Below are 24787 nucleotides of genomic sequence, written 5' to 3'. Positions count from 1 at the left end.
GATAACTCCGTCTATTCCGCAGAAGAATTTCTATCATAATAATGTGTAAAAGTTGGTGGGTAGGAAGTACTAACGGCGGGTAAGAATTACTAGGAAATTGGAATCGTAGTTGCCTGGATTTGAGTGGATCCATCATAAATGGTTGGTGAAATCATACAACTATCAAACGTATCTTAACAACAGTTAGAATAATGACATGTAGTCAAGAGAGATTACATAGGGTATTTATCTTAATATTCTTCATCATCATTAGTTTTATATATTTTTACAATGGCACTTATTTCTGTGTGTCACTAAATTTATTTAAGTATACTGTCGAAGCATATGAAGAAATTCGTTGATTCACTTTTCCATTTTTCATTTAATATTTTGTCTTCATATTTTTTGTAACGTGAATCCACTTCTTCCATCAGACCATTTTTATGACGTATGTTTACTACTTAGACCTTTTTCTCTATTTTTTTTCCAGTCGGTGTTTTGCATTGTGTGTGTGTGTGTGTGGGGGGGGGGGGGCTATTAATGATGTGTGCCTGTTCTGTGTGAAAGCTTTTATGTGTTCTGCGTATCCGGTGTTGAGATTCAGGCCTATTTGTCCTATAGAACATGAACCATTCGTAACATGTTACATTCTCTGTTCTAAAGTCTGAATATGAGTGATAATTACATTTTCTGTTATGTTTTTGTTTTTGTTGTAGTGTGTTATATAAGGACAACCAAATTTTTACTTTTTGATTTTTGAAAATATTTGTAATCTTTTGTGATATATTTGCAATGTATGGAAATGCCAAACAAATTTGTTGTTAATCAGTGTCTTCTGTTGTGTAATTTGTGTCTGGATCTTCCTATACATTTCTGGTACTGAGTCAACCATAGAAACAGTGTAGTACTTGGAAACTACAATGTGTTTATGTTTATCTCCTGTTGCATGTTTCTTTGGTCCATAGGTATTTTAATTGCCCCATGCAGCTCTGAGCTATATACTGCTTTTCATGTCATCAAGTGGCATGGATACTGGACTTAGTCCCTCAAACGCAACACGTGATAACTGTCTGGAGAAGTAGAGCAAAATTTCAAAGCTCTCGATCGTTTAAATAAAGGTCATAAAATGGATTTGTTGGAAGGATTGGAGATACATTCACGTTACAAAAATATATGACATATAGTATACTTAAACATAAATTGTGACACAGAGAAGTATGTACCATTATGAAACTGTATGTAAGCTAAAGAAATTCTGTAGACGACTCATAGCATATCTTTTTTGAGTACATGTAAAAACATCTTTCTAACTGCTTGTTGATGTACGTTTGATATTTTCATTGAATACCGTGCACTAGAAACTGTGTATAATGTTTAATATTTGAAAATTCTTCACAAGTGGGCCACAAGGATACCATAAACAAAAGATCTTTCCAACTTTCGCCACTAACTCTATATATGAATCGATAATTTTTTACAAATTTCTTGTGTTTTGGTATATTACAGAAACAAAACAAAACAAAACAGTAGAGCATCTCACACATCGTACACACCACGAATAAAGGGTAAAGCACAAGTAAAATGCAATTGAACATGGGAATCATTTCCCGAAACATGTCGTACAAAACATACATAAAAAGTGAATTGTGACTGGTAGCAGAAAAGTTATTTCATAAGTATAACAAATCCATAAATGCATGAGATTTCTCAGTTTTTCAAACTTTTGCATTAGAGATGATACATTTCTCTGAGTTGCAGTTTTTTTAACATTATGCTAATGTAATGCACTAAAAACCGATTTTTAAAAATTATTATAAAAATCAATTTGTATACACATTTGATCAAATGTATCTGGACGCCTGTGTGTGGCATTAATATGGGGTGTGACCCCCCTTATGGAGGCTTGAATTCTATTGAGGACACGTTCAGTGAGGTGTCTGAATGACTGTGGAGAAAAAGAAGACGAAGTAAATATTACAGAATTCGAATCGAGAGCAGCTGCCAACATGAGTAACGTAGAAGTAAATATCCTCGGTGTAGTGAAGCAACTTAAATCACTCAATAAAATCGAGTCTTCCGGTCAAGACCGTACACAATTAGTTTCCCATCGGAGTACGCCGATGCATTTGCTCCATACTTAACAATCATATACAACCGTTCGCTCGGCGAAAGATCCATTCCCAACGACTGGAAAGTTGCACAGGTCACACCAATATTCAAGAAAGGTAGTAGGTGTAATCCACTAAATTACAGGCCCATATCGTTAACGTCGATATGCAGCAAGATATTGTGTTCGAACATTATGAATTACTTCGAAGAAAACGGTCTATTGACACACAGTTAACATGGGTTTAGAAAACATCGTTCCTCTGAAACACAACTAGCTGTTTATTAACATGAAATGTTGAATGCTATTGACAAAGGATTTCAGATAGATTCCGTATTTCTGGACTTCCGGAAGGCTTTTGACACTGTACCACACAAGCGGCTCGTAGTGAAATTGCGTGTTTATGGAATATCGTCTCAGTTATGTGACTGGATTTGTAATATCCTATCAAAGAGGTCTCAGTTCGTAGTAACTGACGGAAAGTCATCGAGTAAAACAGAAGTGATTTCTGGCGTTTCCCAAGGTAGTGTTACAGGCCCTTTGCTGTTCCTTATATATGTAAACGATTTGGGAGTCAATCTGAGCAGCCGTCTTTGGTTGTTTGCAGATGACCCTGTCGTTTATCCACTAATAAAGTCATCAGAAGATCAAAGCAAATTTCAAAACGATTTAGAAAAGATATCTGAATGATGCGAAAAGTGGCAGTTGACCCTAAATAACGAGAAGTTTAGGGTCATCCACATGAGTGCTAAAAGGAACTCGTTAAACTTCAGTCAAATCTAAAAGCCGTAAATTCAACTAAATACCTAGGTATTACAATTACAAACAATTTAAATTGGAAGGAACACATACAAAATGTTGTGGGGAAGGCTAATCAAAGGATGCGTTTTATTGGCAGGGCACTTAGAAAATGTAACAGATCTACTAAGAAGACTGCCAACACTACGCTTGTCCGTCCTCTTTTGGAATGCTGCTGCGCGGTGTGGGATCCTTACCAGATAGGACTGACGGAGTACATCAAAAAAGTTCAAAGAAAGGCAGCACGTCTTGTATTGTCGCCTAGTATGGGAGAGAGTGTCACAGATATGATAAAGGATTTGGGTTGGACATCATTAAAAGAAAGGTGTTTTTCGTTGCGACGGAATCTTCTCAATAAAAATTCCAATCACCAACTTCCTCCTCGGAATGCGAAAATATTTTGTTGACACCGACCTACACAGGGAGGAACGGTCACCACGATTGAATAAGGGAGTCTGAGCTCGAACGGAAAGATTTGCCAGTACCAAAACTGATTCTTGAAATCGATATTCCTATCGTTAAGAAAACTCGTAGTTTACGCGATTAGTAATTAAGGTGAAAAGATTATGAGCCATGACTTGTTAACCGACATTTCAGTTCGACAAGTACAATTCAAATAAAAGTAAAAATTTAATTTGGTGACAGCGGGAATCGAATTACTAACAGCACGGTTTATAATCTTATATACGATTTATTGAACTGCACGTGGCAGTACAAGAGACAGCGGAAATATTTTATAGAGCACAGCGCCCAAAGATTTTTGAAATCGATTTTTTTTCTTCCCATGAGAAGAAGTCTATAAACGTCTGATGCTGTAGACTGAAACACTTTTCGAAAACGTTTCAAAACAGTAGTCCAGCTACAGAAAGCACCACGAGCACACGAATCGAAAGAGACCCATGGTAACAACAACAACAACAACAAAACTGGCTGAATACGGTTTTCATGTGATACATGTAACTTAGGTTTCTGTAGAGGCAGCTGGTGAGTCAGTCACATGCAATTTCAAGCACTGGCCTCTCTAAAATGGTTCAAATGGCTCTGTGCACTATGGGACTTAATATTTGAGATCATCACTCTCCTAGAATTAGAACTACTTAAAGCTAACTAACGTAAGGACATCAAACACATCCATGCCCGAGGCAGGATTCGAACCTGCGACCGTAGCAGCGGCGTGGTTCCACACTGAGGCGCCTAGAACCGCTCCGCGATAATGGCCAGTAATGCCCCCTCCCCCCGTCTCTCTCTCTCTCTCTCTCTCTCTCTCTCTCTCTCTCTCTCTGTGTGTGTGTGTGTGTGTGTGTGTGTGTGTGTGTGTGTGCATAGTCTCTCTATAGCGATTTCCGGCTCTCGTGACATCTAGTGGCCAATTCCGAAGTACACAGAAGTGCCCGGATGCTTGTGATTGGAAGGTGTACATTTTGTATCCAAATTTACTACTACTTTAACGTATGTTATATATTTTACTACTACTTTAACGTATGTTATATATTTTAATGCCATTATTATTACGATCGTACGCATCGGCGGCGCCGTGAAAGAGGGAGGGGGGGGGGGGAGAGACGTTAACAAAGTGTTACCCCCCTTAGCTCCGAACTCTGGATCCGCGCTTGTCGCAAAGGCTGTGTTTAATTTGCACATACAATTTTATAAAATGAGCAGCCACAGACATTCAAGTTCATGGTAAAATGAACTACAATAAAGTCGCAAACGACTGTTTATTAATGAATAAATCATCAGTTAACATCCGCTTACGGTTTTATTCAAGCTCAGTTTACCATGTGTTTCATTTGTTTCTATGCGAACTTTTTATACGTCTCTCGACAGGTGGTCGTGTGCTATACAGCTCTAAGTCGTATCCCGGTGGTTATGTTTAACAAGGCGCAACGGTTGCTGAGTTTGGCTGTCGTGCTTGCAGCGATAACGCGAAACCGAACGCTGGTAGGGGGTGCGGGTCGAAAGGCGGCGGGGGAGGGAGTGGGTGGGCGCTTGAGTGTGTCCGCCGGAGGCGGCGCGCCGGTTCGGGTTTCCATTGTCGCCAGCCGCCGCTGCCGCCAGAAATCCTCTGCAGACTGGCGCCAGCGCGCCGCCGAACTGGCGGTAACCCGAGTGCTTCGGGAAGTATCTGCGCCCGCCTATGATGTAACTCGAGGTTTCCCGTCCCATTTCACAGCGCGCGGCGCCGCCAAGGTGAGCGCAGGCGCGCCAGATGGCGCCAGTAATGATACTGCGCCAGTGGAGGGGCAAGAACTGTTGCCAGCTCCCTCTGTCCGCTTCCTCGCTCCATCCGCCCCGTGAAACCTACCTGATGCCTGTAGTCCCGAGCGTTCGGCCGTGTTAATGGAGACGTTGGCAAATGTTTGCAGAAGTTTAAGCCGAGATTGTGCAAGAGAATAGCAGAGCGCCATCTGTGAGAGAGCTCACAGGGATGGTGATAAAAGTGAAGAGACTAACTGAATACGGTCTTCATGTGATGCGTAATGATACGCCTAAATTAAGTTTCTGTAGAGGCAAACTATGTCGTTCCATTTCTACCATTAAGTACGCTTAATGGCAAAGTTGGAAACGCTTCGTATCTTCTAGCCTCCAATATACGTCGATTGACTTAGAATCTTCGGAGAGGCACAAGTATCAAGTAAATTTGGAGGTAGCGAATCTTAAGCATAAGTGATGTCAATTCGTGTAGTGTTAATTAGTGTTTGAAACTAATTAGCACGGAAACACCAAGCGTGGTAGCGCAGTGATTAGCACGCTGGACTCGCATTTAGGAGGACGAATGTTCAAACCCTTGTCCAATCATCTTGATTTAAGTTCTCCGTGGTTTCCCTAAATCGCTTTAGGCAAATGCCGGGATGGTTCCTTTGAAAGAGCACGACCGACTTCCTTCCCCATCTTTCCCTAATTCGATGGGTCCGATGACCTCGCTGTTTGGTCCCCTCCCCCAAAATAAACCAACACAGAGCCGGCCGGAGTGGCCGAGCGGTTCTAGGCGCTACATTCTGGAACCGCGCGACCGCTACGGTCGCAGGTTCGAATCCTGCCTCGGGCATGGATGTGTGTGATGTCCTTAGGTTAGTTAGATTGAGGTAGTTCTAAGTTCTAGGGGACTGACGACCTCAGAAGTTAAGTCTCATAGTACTCAGAGCCAAACCAACACAGAAACCGTACAGCCCTATAGATAACTCCCATATGCAGCACGGCTCGTATTTATGTACCTGCTTTCGCTTTGATTGTGCAAGTGCAAGTATTAAGATGTAAATGGAGAATTTTACTTTCATTATACAGGATGTAACAAAACGATACAGGCAAACCACGTAGGATTGTACAGAATGTCTTACGTAATACATTGCCATACGAAACAAAAACTGGAAACGTCACTAACGGCGCTGCAGAGTTGCGAATTCATAGGGGATGTTCGCCACCGCTGGCAGGTGATGTTTAAAGTGATCGCTGTCTCAAAAATCTACGGATACCCGTCATTGAATGCTGGTCCCTTATTATGAGTGGACCAGAGGTGAGAATCTTCCTATACGTCGTTCAGGGGGCCTGAATACGGTTGGTCAGAAAAATAACGATTTGGAGATTTAGACGATTGCAAGGTTTTTTTTTTATTTTACAGCCGAGGTCCCGCAACAATCTGTAAAAAGATGGACATGCAGAGATTTTGTGCATATAGATTCCCACACAATGACGAGGTGAATACAGGAACCAAAAGGAGAGGCGGAAACGAAACTTCACGAGTTGAGAGGGTATGCAATGTTATTTCAGTGATTAAAAAATCGAGTCAGCTTTCAAATGGTTCATTGGCTCTAGACACTGTGGGACTTAGCATCTGAGGTCATCAGTCCCCTAGATTTAGAACTACTTACACCTAAGGACATGGGGGACTGATGACCTTAGCTGTTTAGTCCCCCTTAAACATCCCAACAACCACCACCACCACCTAAGGGCATCACACACATCCATGCACGAGGCAGGATTCGAACCTGAGACCGTAGCAGCCGCGTGGTTCCGGACTGAAACGCCTAGAACCGCTCGGCCACAGCGACCGGCCGAGTCAGTTTTACAAAGAACTTGACAGTATAACCCCACTTAGCAGTAAGATTCGCTTGGTTAGGGTGTCATAACATCATTGTATCACCATCTAGGCAAACTGGCCCACCTCTGTTGTAGCTCAGTCTCTGTTGATCCATCTTGGTCGGGGACATCAGCTGGTAAGGTAATTGTCAACATGAATGCAATTTTCCAACAGCCTTGTAACTAAGACAACCAGTTTCGGCATTAGACTACGCCATTTTCAAGCCCACTATGCATCCCTCAAAATAAGCGATAATTCCATACAGTGCCATTTATCCCTTTGAGTTGGTATCAAGACTTCGAGTGAAGCACTAGTGAAACGGTTTGAATTCACGAAATCCGGGGATAAGAGACACTGTATGTCATTGTCGTTTAGTTTGAGGGATGCATATGGGGCCTGACGATGGCATAGTGGAATTCCGCAGCTCTATGTCGTCAAAATAAAATCAAATAACATCTTAGTTACACGGCTGTTGGAGAATTTCATTAATATTGACAAGTATTGATTAATTGGTCCTTGATAGCCTGGATATTGGTCCTGGAACGGAGTTGGTATCTGAGCTGGTCTCATACCTACTCTACTGAGGCTTTTGCTGGCCACGGAAGTTACTCGACATCTAGATCTACATCTACAGTCATACTCCGCAAGCCACCCAACGGTGTGTGGCGGAGGGCACTTTACGTGCCACTGTCATTACCTCCCTTTTCTGTTCCAGTCGCGTATGGTTCGCGGGAAGAACGACTGTCTGAAAGCCTCCGTGCGCGCTCGAATCTCTCTAATTTTACATTCGTGATCTCCACGGGAGGTATAAGTAGGGGGAAGCAGTATATTCGATACCTCATCCAGAAACGCACCCTCTCGAAACCTGGCGAGCAAGCTACACCGCGATGCAGAGTCTGTCACTTGAGTTTGCTAAACATCTCCGTAACGCTATCACGGTTAGCAAATAACCCTGTGACAAAACGCGCCGCTCTTCTTTGGATCATCTCTATCTCCTCCGTCAACCCGATCTGGTACGGGTCCCACACTGATGAGCAATATTCAAGTATAGATCGAACGAGTGTTTTGTAAGCCACCTCCCTTGTTGATGGACTACATTTTCTAAGGACTCTCCCAATGAATCTCAACCTGGTACCCGCCTTACCAACAATTAATTATATATGATCATTCCATTTCAAATCGTTCCGCACGCATACTCCCAGATATTTAACAGAAGTAACTGCAACCAGTGTTTGTTCCGCTATCATATAATCATACAATAAAGGATCCTTCTTTCTATGTATTCGCAATACATTACATTTGTTTATGTTAAGCGCCAGTTGCCACTCCCTACACCAAGTGCCTATCCGCTGCAGATCTTCCTGCATTTCGTTACAATTTTCTAATGCTGCAACTTCTCTGTATACTACAGCATCATCCGCGACAAGCCGCATGGAACTTCCGACACTATTTACTAGGTCATTTATATCACGCAGACAGCTCACAGAGATATGTTACATTTGTAGACAAGCATTGACCTGTTGAAAAATAGCACTACGATGCTGCCACTTGTGAGGTACCACATGAGGACGCGGGATGTCCGTGATGAATCATTCTACCGTCAGACTTCCGGCGCTTGCACCAGCCGTGATCTGAAGTCACATCCGATGGCTTACCGCACACCATGTACACAGAGACGCCGCAAGCCGACGTACTGGGCTTGTCGGAGGGTATACTTCACTACTAGTCTCTTCCTTTCCTGTTCCACTCGCAAGTAGAGCGAAGGAAAAACGACTGTCTACATGCCTCCATATGAGCCCTAATTTCTCGAATCGTATCTTCGTGGCCCTCAAGCGCAATGTGTGTTGGCGGCAACAGAATCGTTCGGCAGCCAGCTTCAAATGCATGTTCCCTAAATTTTCTCAAAAACGTTTCTCGAAAACATCCCTTCATGGATTCCATTTGAGTTCCCGAAGCATCACCGTAGCACTCAACTTGTCCGGACCTACTGGTAACGAATCTAGCGGTGCGTTTCTGAACTGCTTCGATGTCTTCCTTCAATCCGACATGGTACGGATCCCAAACACTTGAGCAGCACTCAAGGACAGGTCGCACCAGTGGCCTGTACACGATCTCTTTTACAGGTGAGCCACTCTTTCCTAAACGTCCTCCCAATAAACAGAAGCCAATAACAGTTCTTACATGCTCGTTCCATTTCATATCGCTTTACAACGTTACGCCCAGATATTTAAACGACGTGACTACGTCAGAAAGGCACTAGTAATACTGTAACTGAACATTACAGGTTTGTTTCTACTCATCCACATTAACTTACATTCTTACACATTTAGAGCTAACTGCCATCCATCACACCAAATAGAAATTTTGCCTAAGTTGTTTTGTATGTACCTATAGTCACACAACAACATGCACCACAGCATTATCAGGAAACAACCGCAGATTGCTGCCCACCCCGTTCACCAAATCATTTATGTATATAGAGAACAACAGCAATCCTATCACACTTCACTGGGGCATTCCTGACGATACCCTTGTTTCTGATGAGTCTTTGCCGTGGAGGACAACATACTGGGTTCTATTACTTAAGAAGTTTTAGAGCCACTCACATATCTCTGAACTTTTTCCACTTGCTCGTAACTTCATTAACAGCCTCAACTGGGGCACCATGTCAAATGGCTTTCGGAAATCTAGAAATATGGCTTCTACTTATTGTCCTTCATCCATAGTTCGCAGTATACCACGTGAGAAAAGGGCAAGCTGAATTTTGCACGAGCGTTGCTTTCTAAAACCATGCTGATTCGTGAACGTAACCCTCTCAGTCTCGAGAAAGTTCGAAACCTTCGAGCTGAGAATAAGTTCAAGGACTTGTGAGCGAACCGAAGTTAGGGATGCTGGTCTGTAATTTTGCGGGTCCGTTCTTTTACCCTTCTTAAATAATGGAGTCACCTGCGCTTTTTTTTCAGTCGATTGGCACTTTGTGCTGGGCGACCGATTTGTGATAAATGCAAGCTAGGTAAGGGGCCAGTGCCGCAGAGTAGTCTTTACAAAACCGATTTGGGATTCCATCCGAACCGAGTGATCTATTTGCTTTCAAATCTTTCAGTTTCTCTACGCCAGGGATGCTTTTTGCCATCTCGTCCATACAGTAATCTGTCTGATGGTCGCATTACGGTATGTTTGTACGTTTCTCCTGTGCGAACGGTTTGTGGAACGTGAAATTTAAAACTTCACCAAGGCGCCAGGAGTAATACAATAATATCCATTATTTACATGTTTACCTATAAACAATACTTGATGAAAAATTCAACTCACAATTGTAGTTATCTCTGTGCGTCTCCAGAGCATCGGAAGAAGAGACCTGAGGTCGCCGTCATACTCGCCGACAATAGTCGTCCAGGGCAGTGCAGAACTACGATTCGTTACTGAACACAGTACGACGCTATTCATCAACAGTTCTTGCCTCCCGGTCGCGGCTCCACTAAACACGCAGCGGCTTGTGTTGTTTGTAGGATAGTAATTCCCTAGTATGGCTGTTGCTAGTCTTTGAACAATGGTGTGCTGTGACACTTGTTGTTGGTTTGCGGAGGAGGAGGGATGTGCCTTGTTGTTGTCAGATGTGGTCGACCGCAACCTTGGGACGAATATGCCTGTACTCACGTTCCCATGAAGTTCAACATCGGGCCACTGTCATTTCCGAACTGCCCAGAAATCTACATACGTGCACAATTCAACCAGCTGGCCAAATGAGAGCCACAGTACGGCCCGCTTCAGACTGTTGTTAGTTGCTGGCAACGTTGCCTCGGAGGAGTGTGTGGCATCTCCGTGTCCTTCACTGCAATCACTCAACATCTGACTTGTTCACAACATTCATATACCCTGCCAGATACGGTAACAACACTTAACACGAACAGTATCCATTCACTCCAGTGGCCGTGCTACCTTTCACAGAGCTTTGCTGCTCTATAGTCATTTACACACACACCGACAGTGTGTACGTGTAAGGAGTTGGAATGGGTTTCGATGATGCCTTCTGGGTGCTTCACTGTTTGTGGCAGGCAGTGTAATATAAAGCTGCTACATATATAATATTTTTTACTGATCAGACATGACAGAAAAGAACATCAAAGCATTTTTCATATAGTTGTTACACCAGTTAAAAAAATATGAAATGAGTACTCACATAATATCAACATAATGATTGCTCAAAAGGAAAGTTCCTTAACGTCAGATACATGAAGAGAAGGTAAGTCTCCATCACACTGAACCCGCTGGACCTAAGAAGAGGCATCACAATAAATAAAACTCAACATAACAAAAAAAATTAAAATTGAAACAATAAAAATATTTCGATACAGATCTAAAAAATGCAGCTGTTATCTGTTAGAACATGGATATTCAGAATAGCAAATCACAATAAAAAAAGCTTGGGTAACAACATCAAACTGGTTTTTTTTTCTTTATTGGAAGGGGGGGCGGGCTGGCAGCAGCGAAATATGCTGCTCTACAGCCTACAGAAAAGTTAAAAAACGTATTGAGAATATAAACAAACAAGAACAGGCGATAAAACGGTGACATTGTAAAAAACTGTAAAATGGCGGAAATACTGTGGTGACGAAACGGATGAAGATACACAAGATAGGCACAATTAAAAACCACAGCGACAGTCTGGTTTCTGTTCCCATGAACCAAAAAACACAACTAGTGACAGTATGGCAGCTGTTCGCAACACCGACTAGGGACACCCAACACTGAACACTCACTTACAGAAGCACTATACAGGTGACATGGCGGCAGATGGGGGGGGGGAGGGTACCTGGACCTCAGAGGGAGAAAAAAGGGGGCAGGACAGAAAAGAAAATAAAAGGGAGCCAATGGAGGGAGGGGACATAGTAAAGGGGAGCTGGGTGGATGCGAGAAGGTATGGGAAAGGCAGGGGAGGGGAGAGCAAAATGAATTTGGGGGAGAGAAGGGAGACAGCAAGAGGGTAGGTGGGGAAAAAACAGGATGGAAGAGGGGGGAAGAGGGAGCCCGGAGAAAGGACAGAGGGAGGGAGGGGGAAATGAGCATCAGGGTGGATAGGAGGGATAAATGGAGGGAGAGAGGGCATCATCCAGGAGGGGGACTCGACGAAAGCCACCTTGGGAAAGGAGATGAAGGGTGTAGTGGTGGAGGGTAGGGGGGACACGACGGTGAAGGCGTGGCAGAGGGCAGGGGCTGGAGAGGAGAGGAGCGACAGGGGATGAGGGGGATCAAGGTGGCAGGAGGTGTAGAGTATACGGATATGTTCGAGGGAAAGGAATAGATGGGGGAAAGGAATGAGGTCATAGAGGATCTGCGTAGGGGATGGGAGGCATATACGTAGGTGAGGTGGAGTTCATCGTGTTCGAGGATCTGCAGGGACTTATAGAATTTGGGGGGGGGGAGATATCCAGGTGGGACTGGCATAACAGTGGATGGGATGGATTAAGGAGTAGGTGTGGAGGATGGTAGATGGTTTCAACCCCCATGTCCAGCCAGAGAGGAGTTTGAGGTGGTTGTGGGCTTTGGACTGGATAGAGCATAGATGAGGGACCCAGGTGAGGCGACGGTAGGTGAGGGTGGGGGAGAGGCAGACAGGACGTGCGCAGACAGTTAGGGGAGAAATCAAGAAGCCGGAAGGAGCAAATGGTACGACCTACGAAGATTGCCTGGGTCTTCGAAGGATTGATTTTCAGGAGCCACTGGTTACACCATGCGGCAAAAAGGTTGTGATTCTGGAGAAGGCGCTAGGACTGTTGAAGGGTAGGAGCGAGGGCAAGGAAGGCGGTGTCATCGGTATACAGCAGGTGGTGTACTGGAGGAGAAGTTGGGGCACTTGTGCCGTGTACAGGAGGTAGAGGAGAGGGGGGAAGACAGATCCCTGGGGCACACCTGCAGAGGGGTAGAAGGTGCGGGAATCGGCGTTATGGATGGTAAGATAGGATGGGCGGCGGGAGTAAAACCGGCTGGTTCATATTGAGTGCAGAAGTCAGCCGAGTAAGGGAGAGAGGAGGCCTTAGACACTGACAGGGATCTCAGATGATGTCTACACGGGTCAGACGAAGACAACGTTCATTGTAACACCGGCTTCACGATTGGCCTGGAGTGCCAACGTGACAGATATGAGCAGTTTCACAAATATCAGAGAGTTATGTGCAGTGGATCGTTGTCTCGTGGAGCCCATACTACAACGCCACCTGGGAGAAAGGAGTTATTACGTGTTGCTAGAAGAGTGTCTCAAATTCAGTTTGCTCATGAGAGTATGTTCATTAAGAAGTATAAGTGAATAAAAAACACCACTTGTAAATTGTTCCTTTTTTGCTTTACTTGTTCCTTTTTTTCTGCATCGGCGCAGGGCCGACAATGTTATTTCCTGATTCTGTACTGTTAGTTTAAGAGGTGGCCGATTGCCCGTCCTGTCGCCATTTTTGCCAATTACTCGATGCGGCCTTCCAAGTCTGGAACAACTATTTTATTGCCTGTTTTAAACCACCACACAACTAGAAAACTTCAGTGAAGACTGCGGTGTCAGAATCAATGCACGTAATTAAAAAAATAGTTTATAATTAAACTGATAACGAGTATCGGTAGGAATTGATTCGCTAATTTCTAAACCATAGGACTTAGATCGTTATTGCAATATTTCGGATGTACTGTACAAGAGCCATTTCGTGATTTGTTGCAGTGATAAACATTTATCCGTCTTTTTTCTTGTTTTTCAGGTACAGCAATGTCCTTGCTTGTAATGCGTCGGAAAAACGAGAGGAAAGGAAGCCGAGAGGCGTGAGAGTTGTAATTACCGACAAGAAAACAGCAGGAAGTAACGAATTATCAGCTGGAGGCTGACAATTTTGTTTTGTACCAGCGCTCTTACCTACAAGCCATGCCGGTGGCCGTGGAAGCCCAGCTTACCTTGGAAGCTGCTCAGTTTTCGCAGTGCTGCTTTCTAAAATGCTCTTTGACAGCATATACATGTATGTGGACGAACAGGTGATGACAGCGCGACAATATGCTTCAAGAATACCACGAACAGCCCCTACTTGTTAACGAAATTTGGACAGCGCGCTTACCAGTTGCGTAGATGGTTTGTGACAATGAAAACCCTGATTGACAGGGTTTGGTTACAACATTTACATTCATATCCAGAAAACAGTAAGTCCATTTTACGCGTGTATGCTACTAATTAACATAACGTACAGGAAAGTAAAATGAGGTAAAGAGTTACAGGTAAAGAATTAGTACATAAATAATTACACTTATAAAATAAGGAAAGAATAACAATAAACGACTCCAGCAAACAGTCACTAATGTATGGTGCAAAATAATTCTAAACGCTGTAGAAGAATAAAGATAAAGTTCAGAATAAAATCCTTTTATTTGCGTATGTGATCACATTATATAACAGCTAGTCTAAGGACCAACTAACTTTGTGATCATAGACGGAAATAAAAGATTTTATTATACACTTTCTGCATCACTGTTCTGTTCGCAGCTATGTCGCAGCTTGTGAAAATAAAGCGCAGAGACAAACAGTCCTCATTATCTACGAAACCAAATAAGTCGAGAAAAATGACTTCCTGTTGACGAAGATGAGAAGCCGGTTTTCAATTTATCTTTAGAATTATGTTTTGAATGGAAATTTTGTCCAGGACTGTGCATGACTGTAGCTTATAAGTCACAGATGTCTTTACTGTTCAAACCACATCTTTAGTCAGAATAACATATTTTCCTGTTCGAGTCCCACGTTTTTCGGAGGTAGAACGTTGTTTTCAACGATTAACATTTTTGGATGTTCCACATATTTCATTTTATCACTTAGCAATGAATGAAGACCACAGTTGTTAGTTTTACAAGAAAAGCTTGTCAAAGAAAATTACCGAATACGTACAGGATGGTTGTGGTTACTGTCAGAAGATCATCTTCTGCACTAGTGAAAAACTTCGATACACATTTACCCGTCAAGAAATTCAACATGTTAATAATTGGGCTGCCTTGCCAAACTGACACCCTTTAACTTACTGGGTTGCAATGCAGAAGAAAACGATGAAGTAAAATAAAATTACTCAGAGAAGTGGAAGTTGAATACTATTATTTTTGTACTTTTGTTTTCTAAGTCAGCCGGCCGAAGTGGCCGAGCGGTTCTAGGCGCTTCAGTCTGGAACCGCGCGACCGCTACGGTTGCAGGTTCGAATCCTGCCTCGGGCATGGATGTGTGTGATGTCTTTAGGTTGGTTAGATTTAAGTAGTTCTAAGTTCTAGAGGACTGATGACCTTAGAATTTAAGTCCCATAGTGCTCAGAGTCTTTTTTTTCTAAGTCATAGTGTACGAGAGTCGCAAAATGTAATCTGCTTACCGAATTTGCTCAAAAAAAATTGGCAATTTTTATGAGAACGGTTGTCAAAATTTTTGTTTACAATTCCTTGAACGCTCATTGCACTTACGCGCTTTTGACTTTGCATAAACCTGTGACGAATCTTTCCTTGCTTTCGAGCAACTTCCTGACATGACTATACATCCACGATAGCTCTTTCTCGTCTCTCATAACCTTACTCCGCACATACTGGTATAAAGCGTATTGTACAATACTTTTGAATTTTATCGATTTGTGCTCTACACCTTCGTCCTCAACACTGAATACTTGATGTCGGCTACTGACGTACTGTACGTCTTGTATCCTGTCAGTCTGGCGAAGCAAAAATATCTTCCTACATTTCTTAAGTTTCCTTGTAACAGACGCAGCCATGGCTGTCACACAGTTTAATGATCACTGGTGCCATCCTGTAAGTTAGCCGGTCTTAAATGTTGGTGTCTGTTTAGCTGTCGAAGCTTTAAGGAGTTTCCCTCACGAATCAGTTTCTCTACCCGCTCGAAATAATTTTCAGAACAGAGACAACAGTCTCGTACGATGCCCTGTGTCTAATGAGACCTTCAATTTCTTGACTCTCCCATTCTGCAGATGGCAAATAGAAGTCTCTCCCTATTTCATTAGCCTGATCCGGAAACTTGCCGTCGACATTCTTCAGCTTTTCTCCCAAGTGCTCAGCCACTACATGTCCAGACGCCGATCGTCTAAAGAACCATGAGATTACTATTTTTGAACCACCTCTTATAGTCAGCTTCACATAATTACGATAGTGAAATGTTCTCGATGATTAACGTACAGATGTTATGGACCGGTTGACGTTATAATCTGAAAGCACGGCTGGCTCGCTTGCCAAGTCCACAAGAATTTTCGTATGTGCGAAGTGCTGAAATTATCGGTCTGAACAGTTTGCACGTGGTCTTAAACCAAATACGTGAACGGTAAATCAAGAGATAATCTTTAGAGCAGCTGTCGGCCTGGGACCAGCGCGTTTCCCTCTCTAGCGGTGCGTGGTAATAGAGGAACAAATCCACAGCTCCATATGACGCCAACGCTTGGTTGAATTATTTGTCTGCTACATTCGCAAAATATTGTGAAATATATTACAATACTGATTTAAAAACAAAAATATAGAACAAGAAAATATAGTTTCTAAAAGATTTTGCATCCATCTGCGAGGGAAATCACAAAAAGAAAACATGTTGTTGTTGTGGTCATCATTCCAGTCCAAAGATTGGTTTGACGGAGCTCTCGATGTTATCCTGTGGAAGCCTCTTCATTTCCGAAGAACTACTGCAACCTACATCCTTCTGAATCTGCTTACTACATTCATCTCCTAGTCTGGCTTGACAATTTTTGCCCGACACACTTTCCGCCAGTTCTAAATTGGTGATCCCTTGATGTCTCAGAACGTGTCTTATCAACCGATCCCTTCTTTTTGCCAAGTTCTGCCACTAATTTCATTTCTTCCCTCTTCTATTCAATACGCCCTCATTAGTTACATGATCTACCCATACAATCTTCAGCTTCCTTCTGTAGCACTACTACATTTCAAAAACATCTGTTCTCTTCTTGTCTGAACTGTTTATCATGCACGTTTCAAAAAATGGTTCAAATGGCTCTGAGCACTATGGGACGTAACATCTATGGTCATCAGTACCCTAGAACTTAGAACTACTTAAACCTAACTAACCTAAGGACATCACACAACACCCAGCCATCACGAGGCAGAGAAAATCCCTGACCCCGCCGGGAATCGAACCCGGGAACCCGGGCGTGGGAAGCGAGAACGCTACCTCACGACCACGAGATGCGGGCACGCACGTTTGACTTTCTTACAAAGCTAGACTCCAGACAAGTGCCTTCAGAAAAGATTTTCTAACACTTAAATCTATATTCGATGTTAACAAACTTCTCTTAATCAGAAATGCTTTTCTTGCCATTACCAGTATACATTTTATATCTTCTCTACTTTAGCCAGCATCAGTTACTTTACTGGCCAATTACCAAAACTCATCTACTACTTTTTATGTCTAGTTTTCTAATGTGATCCCCTCAGCATCGCCTGATTTAATTCTACTACATTCCATTATCCTTTTTTTTTATGTTAATACACTCCTGGAAATTGAAATAAGAACACCGTGAATTCATTGTCCCAGGAAGGGAAAACTTTATTGACACATTCCTGGGGTCAGATACATCACATGATCACACTGACAGAACCACACGCACATAGACACAGGCAACAGAGCATGCACAATGTCGGCACTAGTACAGTGTATATCCACCTTTCGCAGCAATGCAGGCTGCTATTCTCCCATGGAGACGATCGTAGAGATGCTGGATGTAGTCCTGTGGAACGGCTTGCCATGCCATTTCCACCTGGCGCCTCAGTTGGACCAGCGTTCGTGCTGGACGTGCAGACCGCGTGAGACGACGCTTCATCCAGTCCCAAACATGCTCAATGGGGGACAGATCCGGAGATCTTGCTGGCCAGGGTAGTTGACTTACACCTTCTAGAGCACGTTGGGTGGCACGGGATACATGCGGACGTGCATTGTCCTGTTGGAACAGCAAGTTCCCTTGCCGGTCTAGGAATGGTAGAACGATGGGTTCGATGACGGTTTGGCTGTACCGTGCACTATTCAGTGTCCCCTCGACGATCATCAGAGGAGTACGGCCAGTGTAGAAGATCGCTCCCCACACCATGATGCCGGGTGTTGGCCCTGTGTGCCTCGGTCGTATGCAGTCCTGATTGTGGAGCTCACCTGCACCCAAACACGTATACGACCATCATTGGCACCAAGGCAGAAGCGACTCTCATCGCTGAAGACGACACGTCTCCATTCGTCCCTCCATTCACGCCTGTCGCGACACCACTGGAGGCGGGCTGCACGATGTTGGGGCGTGAGCAGAAGACGGCCTACCGGTGTGCGGGACCGTAGCCCAGCTTCATGGAGACGGTTGCGAATGGTCCTCGCCGATACCCCAGGAGCAACAGTGTCCCTAATTTGCTGGGAAGTGGCGGTGCGGTCCTCTACGGAACTGCGTAGGATCCTACGGTCTTGGCGTGCATCCGTGCGTCGCTGCGGTCCGGTCCCAGGTCGACGGGCACGTGCACCTTCCGCCGACCACTGGCGACAACATCGATGTACTGTGGAGACCTCACGCCCCACGTGTTGAGCAATTCGGCGGTACGTCCACCCGGTCTCCCGCATGCCCACTATACACCCTCGCTCAAAGTCCGTCAGCTGCACATACGGTTCACGTCCACGCTGTCGCGGCATGCTACCAGTGTTAAAGACTGCGATGGAGCTCTGTATGCCACGGCAAACTGGCTGACACTGACGGCGGCGGTGCACAAATGCTGCGCAGCTAGCGCCATTCGACGGCCAACACCGCGGTTCCTGGTGTGTCCGCTGTGCCGTGCGTGTGATCATTGCTTGTACAGCCCTCTCGCAGTGTCCAGAGCAAGTATGGTGGGTCTGACACACCGGTGTCAATGTGTTCTTTTTTCCATTTCCAGGAGTGTATTATATCCTCAAGGCGCTGTCCATTCCTTTCATCTTCTCTTTCAAGTTCTTTGCTGTCTCTGGCAGAAATACCATGTCACAGACAAATCGCAGAGCTTTTATTTCTTTTCCGTGAACTATTATTCTATTTCAAATTTTTCTTTGGTTTCCTTTACTGCTTGCTAAATGTACAGACTAAATAAGACTGGTGATAAGGTACAACCCTGTCTCAATCCTTTTTCAACTACTCTTCCCTTTCATGTCCCTCGACTCGTAAAACCGCCATTTAGTTTTTGTACCAGATGTAAAAAGCCTTTCATGCCCTGTACTTTACACCTGCTACTTTCAGTATTTCAAAAAGTGTATTTCAGTCAGACTTGTCATAAGCTTCCTCTAAGTCAACAAACGGTATCAACGTAGGTTTGCCCTTCCTTAACCAATTGTTTGAAAAGAAATCGTAGGGTCGGTATAGCCCTGCGTGGTTCCTGAATTATTAAAAAGGAAAATATATATATATATATATATATATATATATATATATATATATATATATATATATATATATATATATATATATATGCATTCACATTTGTCAAGCCATTGTACAGTGCATGCAGAATGGTACTTCGTACTGATATTAGCGACTTTCTGCACTATTCCATTCGCTTATGGAGCAAGGGCATACGATGTATATGCCTCAGTATGCACCATTAATTTCTCTTATACTGATGAGTGCTACGCGATGCACTGTATGCGACTGTGGCACCAGAACTGTTACAGTGTTCCTCGAACATCATTTCTCTCAGTGTTTAGCGAAAGGACGATGCTTTCCTGCCGAAGATTCCCCTTAAAGCGGGGATTTGAGTATCCTTTCATTACCACTGTAGCGATACGTTACGATCCTGGCAGCGCAACTCTTAGTTCCTGCTAGCACCCCTAAGTGATAGATGGCCCAAACGTTGCAGCAGTACTCTAGGATCGGTCGCAGCAGCTGCTCTTTCTTTACTGATGCACCCCAATTTCCCACACACAAAATGTTAAATTCGCCTTTCCTGCCAGCTTTTAACGTGGTTATGTAAGGTGCAGCGCTCCTTTGCAAATAACGATAGTATAAGCCATCACCTCTAGCCTACGTTCATAAATTTAGCGAACGTTAAATTCAGTTATTACGAAAGAGAGGGGAGTGTACCAGTCAGTCCTTTTACAGTCTGTTTGTTCGTTTTATCATTACAAGTACCGCTGAACAATGACGCAACGTTTCTTGTAACAAGGCGCAATGCAAGGCGGTTTCAGATGACGTAAGTCCATGACATAGCAGGATCCAGAATGGTCTTGCGCAGAACGATAATTCTGCCGAGACACACTGAGAACAAAATGTGGATTGAACAACCCTCTGGGGTTTTGCCTGTGACGCTTCCTTGCTCTTGTGTTTTGCATAATATCACACAACAATAAATACAGACCGAGAAATCCTGCAGAGTACGACAACACAATTGTAGTGAGAAAAAGTGAAATACGTTTCTTGCATATAGCATTACATTAATTGTAGGGGGCAAGACACCGCCACCCGTTGCCTGCTCCGTGGAATTCTTTTGACTGTATTATGCTAAAATGAAGCTATCTCATGGGGCAACCGTTCACTGTTAGTGGAGCAGGTGGGGGCCGGCCGCTGTGGCCGAGCGGTTCTAGGCGTTTCAGTCTGGAACCACGCGACCGCTGCGGTCGCAGGTTCGAATCCTGCCTCGGGTAAGGATGTGTGTGATGTCCTTAGGTTAGTTAGGTATAAGCAGATCTAAGTTCTAGGGGACTGATGACCTCAGATGTTAAGTCCTATAGTGCTCAGAGCCGTTTGCACCATTTGAGCAGATGGGTGACACAGTAATGGAGCGACGGTCAGGTGACCTTCAAAGCGGCACTATAGCATGCCACATATGTATGTGCTTCAAAAATGGGTCAAATGGCTCTGAGCACTATGGGACTTAACATCTGAGGTCATCAATCCCCTAGAACTTAGAACTACTTATACTCAAGTAACCTAAGGACATCATATACATCCATTCCCGAGGCAGGATTCTAACCTGCGACCGTAGCGGTCACGCGGTTCCAGACTGAAGCGCCTAGAACCGCTCGGCTACACCGGCCTGCTGTATGTGCTTCTCACTTTTAATTAGCAGCATAGTTAAATGAGTACCCTTTGAGATATTGCAAGCTGATTCGCTTGTGGAGCGTTCGTTCCATTTCATATCGCTTCTTAATATAGCACAAACATAGGCTGTCGTAAATCTGAAGGTCTGAACGCCACACTGCTTTACTAGGTATGGTCCTATTGAAGGTGGTATGTCCTCTTCCTCCAACATTTGAACTAACTTTGCATCGAAGTTTCCCGCGGCGGTATCGTTTTACAAAATCTTCTCGGTGGCGAGACCGCGCCAGATCGGAGTTACAACTCGAGCTTTCGAAGATTTTCCAATCTTCTTTGTCAGGAGACGACTGTGCCGGGAGGGGAAGTCTACATCCTTCACAGTGACGTTCGAGTTTGTCATTGGTCAGGCGCCGTCGCTTGGAATTCTAACTTCTATCGCCGGTGACGTCAGCTGGAGGGTGCGGGGCCAACGAGGTAGACAGCCCGTGGCGCGTACGTCACAGCACGTGATACTGTAGAGTGTAGGTGGTGGTGGTCAGTGTTTAACGTCCCGTCGACAACGAGGTCATTAGAGACGGAGCGCAAGCTCAGGTTAGGGAAGGATTGGGAAGGAAATCGGCCGTGCCCTTTCAAAGGAACCATCCCGGCATTTGCCTGAAACGATTTAGGGAAATCACGGAAAACCTAAATCAGGATGGCTGGAGACGGGATTGAACCGTCGTCCTCCCGAATAAGAGTCCAGTGTGCTAACCACTGCGCCACCTCGCTCGGTATAGAGTGTAGGTCTTAAGCCTAGTTTACACGACGACATTGGGTTGCGCCACTTGTTGCCTGGAATGAGTTGCACGCAAATGATTTCATATTTGACTGTAGACACGGCTAAACCAGTATACACTTCAGTTTCGTAGTTTTGTGGGTTCCTGGGTCGTGTCTGAAATGAAAGTTTTGGCAGCTGCACGTCGCAGGACTTGTGATAGAGTTAAAGCTTGTTCATGGAATGGCTGCATAAGAAAAAAAAAATAAGAAACGTATTTAGATTCGTGACTGGATAAAGAAAAGACGTCAGCTCGGCTGCTCAGCATCCTTGCTGAAATAATTTATAATGGAAGCCCAAAGAAGTTCTTTTAATTATCTTAGATTGTCACCAGAACTGTCCACGTTTCTTCTAAATAGAGTTAATAATGCGATATGGAATAAAGATACCGTATTGCGTGAAGCACTGTCGCCAGAGCTGAAATTACATATCATATTCCGTGCATTACAATCGAGAACACTCGGCATGCTATAAGATGCGATTTTAGTAGGTGATGACGCTTTTTCATTAACGACAATAATTATTAACACTAGCAGCAGTAATTATTCGAAGCAGGCCGCATTAAGAAGAGAATGGTTTGCAAACTACTCTCTTCAAGATAGATCTGTATAGTGGCAATATTTCAAAATTCAAACGTATGGGAATGAGACGTTTTAAGTAAATAAATATTGAGTAAAGAATGCAGCTTCTTCATTTGTGTATCGGTCTTTCCTGTCAACAATATTCCTTAAAAAAATAGCGTGTAAGTAGGCTGTTTAGGTTTTTATGTTGGTAACGCCACGAAGCGCTCTTTATGAAAATCACTGACAGTGTGCAGTCTGTGACCTGTTGGCATTGTTGGAATATTCGCTATTGTAATGTTGGGCAGTTGGATGTGAACAGCGCGTAGCGTTGCGCTGTTGGAGGTGAGCCGCCAGCAGTGGTGGATGTGGGGAGAGAGATGGCATAATTTTGGGAGCGGACGATCTGGACGTGTGTCCATCAGAAAAAATAAATTTGTAATATTGGATATCATGAACTTATATATATGATAACTTGAACATTATTAAGGTAAATACATTGTTTGTTTTCTATCAAAATCTTTCATTTGCTAACTATGCCTATCAGTAGTTAGTGCCTTCAGTAGTTAGAATCTTTTATTTAGTTGGCAGTATTGGCGCTCGCTGTATTGCAGTAGTTTGACTAACGAAGATTTTTGTGAGGTAAGTGATTTGTGAAAGGTATAGGTTATTTTTAGTCAGGGCCATTCTTTTGTAGGGATTATTGAAAGTCAGATTGCGTTGCGCTAAAAAAAAAACATGTGTGTCAGTTTAGTGATGATCAGAATAAGTAAAGAGAGAAATGTCTGAGTACGTTTAGTTTTGCTCAGCTGTTTGAAAATCAAATAACGTAAGAGGTTAACCAGTACAGTAATTAATAATTTTTTCTAAGGGGACGTTTCTATTGGAAAGACGGGACTTTACTCTTATAGACGAGAGTATTTCCACAGCTAGACTTACATTTGCTTGTATTTTTCCTAATTCAGTTGTGTATGTGCTCCTAATTCAATAAATTTTGCCCTGTAGCTCAGATACTGTCAAACTATCTATGTTCTGAATGCACGTGACGGTCTCGCGAGCAGCAATAAGTTGCTTATTTTTGTAATCAGCATCACTGAAACCCCACAAACACCTATTCAAAGCATAGATGTCCAAAACGCGAACATTATTCTCCGTTCCATACTTCATATTTCAGTTTGTATACACTTTACGCACACACACAACCTCCAAAACTCACGCAACTAGTGTCGCCAAAGTTGGAACACGTCGAAAGTGTTTAGTTTCACCGACGAGTTGAGCAAACGCGCGGCGCGCATGCGCAATGGCCAGTAGCGCAGTTGCTTTCAACCTAGTGTCGTGTAAACTAGGCTTTCCGAGTGCCTGCAGCCGTTTCCGCCGGGAGTGAGTAACTATTTCAGACGAGTTTAATCATTCTTGACTGTGCGTTAAAATACATTCGAGCTCACGAAAGCTCATGGTAAAGTTACCTTTAGTGGGTGCCATTTTCCGCAGCTGTATTCGGTACCTCCCCATTACCCGATCTGCACAACTTACCTTCAGTGCTGTTCCGCAGCACAACATTAGAAAAATTTCTGTCCTCTTCTTGTCTGATGTGAATATCGCCACGTTTCACTGCCGTACAAAGCTACACTCCAGATAAATACTTTCAGACGAGACTTCCTAACACCTAAGTTTGTATTAGATGCAAAGAAATTCCTCCTCTTCGGCAATGCTTTCTGTGCTACAACTATTCTGCATTTTATATCCTCTCTACTTCATCAGGGTGTATACACGGACAAGAAAAAAAAAACCTCCCGGATTTTTCCCGGTGGGAAATACACTTTCTCCCAGGTGAAAATACACTTTTCCGTGTTAAGTGACAGTGTACTTTCCCTCGGCACTGTAAAACTAATCAATCCTTTGATGGTTTATGGTTTTATACAACGACTTAGAATTTCCCGGCACTTTAGAAAATGAAACTCAGGGGGGAAAAACACGTTTTGGAAAGATCTTTGATGTGCAGCAAGATGTTCGCTGCTTATTTTCGTGTTACGAAGGTATAAATTCGAATTCCACGAAATACCGCATGTTACTTTCCGAAGCATTAAAATCGAGATTGCGACGAGATTTTGAAAGCCTGTCACAGCTCATGTTACGTGATCTCGCCAGAGCTGATGACAGCATTTGACACATGATGTAGTCCGCCAATAGCAAGATCACTCTTAAGTAGCGCGACACACAAATAAGAAAAGTTAATAGCTTAAATTAATATGCATATTGTTGCTGCAAGAAAAGCAAAGCTTACACATATAATACTGAAGATTAATAAGCTGCAAGAGAAGCTAAACTTCCACATATAATGTTGATCTTTTTGCGCGTCATACATCACATAAGTGTGCCAGTAAAATTTTTAATAACGACATAAATGTCTGGAAA

At 43.6% G+C, this 24787-nt stretch overlaps 1 protein-coding gene across 5 annotated transcripts in view; it reads right to left on the bottom strand.

Annotated features, from left to right (window-relative positions):
- The window catches only part of LOC126335549 (ankyrin repeat and fibronectin type-III domain-containing protein 1), a 643576-nt gene that overhangs the window by 385033 nt on the left and 233756 nt on the right, over window positions 1–24787 (bottom strand). For 3 of the 5 annotated variants that reach the window (XM_049998941.1, XM_049998940.1, XM_049998946.1), the window contains one exon: window positions 11143–11236. The exons of the other annotated variants lie outside the window; for them this stretch is intronic. Coding sequence is in view for 1 of the 3 variants with exons in the window: in XM_049998946.1 (XP_049854903.1) it covers window positions 11143–11155 (13 nt within the window). In the remaining 2 variants the exon portion in view is untranslated. The remainder of the gene's footprint in view (window positions 1–11142; window positions 11237–24787) is intronic. 5 annotated transcript variants of the gene reach the window in all.

The sequence above is a fragment of the Schistocerca gregaria genome, chromosome 2 (genome assembly GCF_023897955.1).
Source record: "Schistocerca gregaria isolate iqSchGreg1 chromosome 2, iqSchGreg1.2, whole genome shotgun sequence".
Taxonomy (NCBI): Eukaryota; Metazoa; Arthropoda; class Insecta; order Orthoptera; family Acrididae; genus Schistocerca; species Schistocerca gregaria.
The sequence above is the reverse complement of the archived record's forward strand: the minus strand, read 5'-3'. Positions and strand labels throughout refer to the sequence as shown.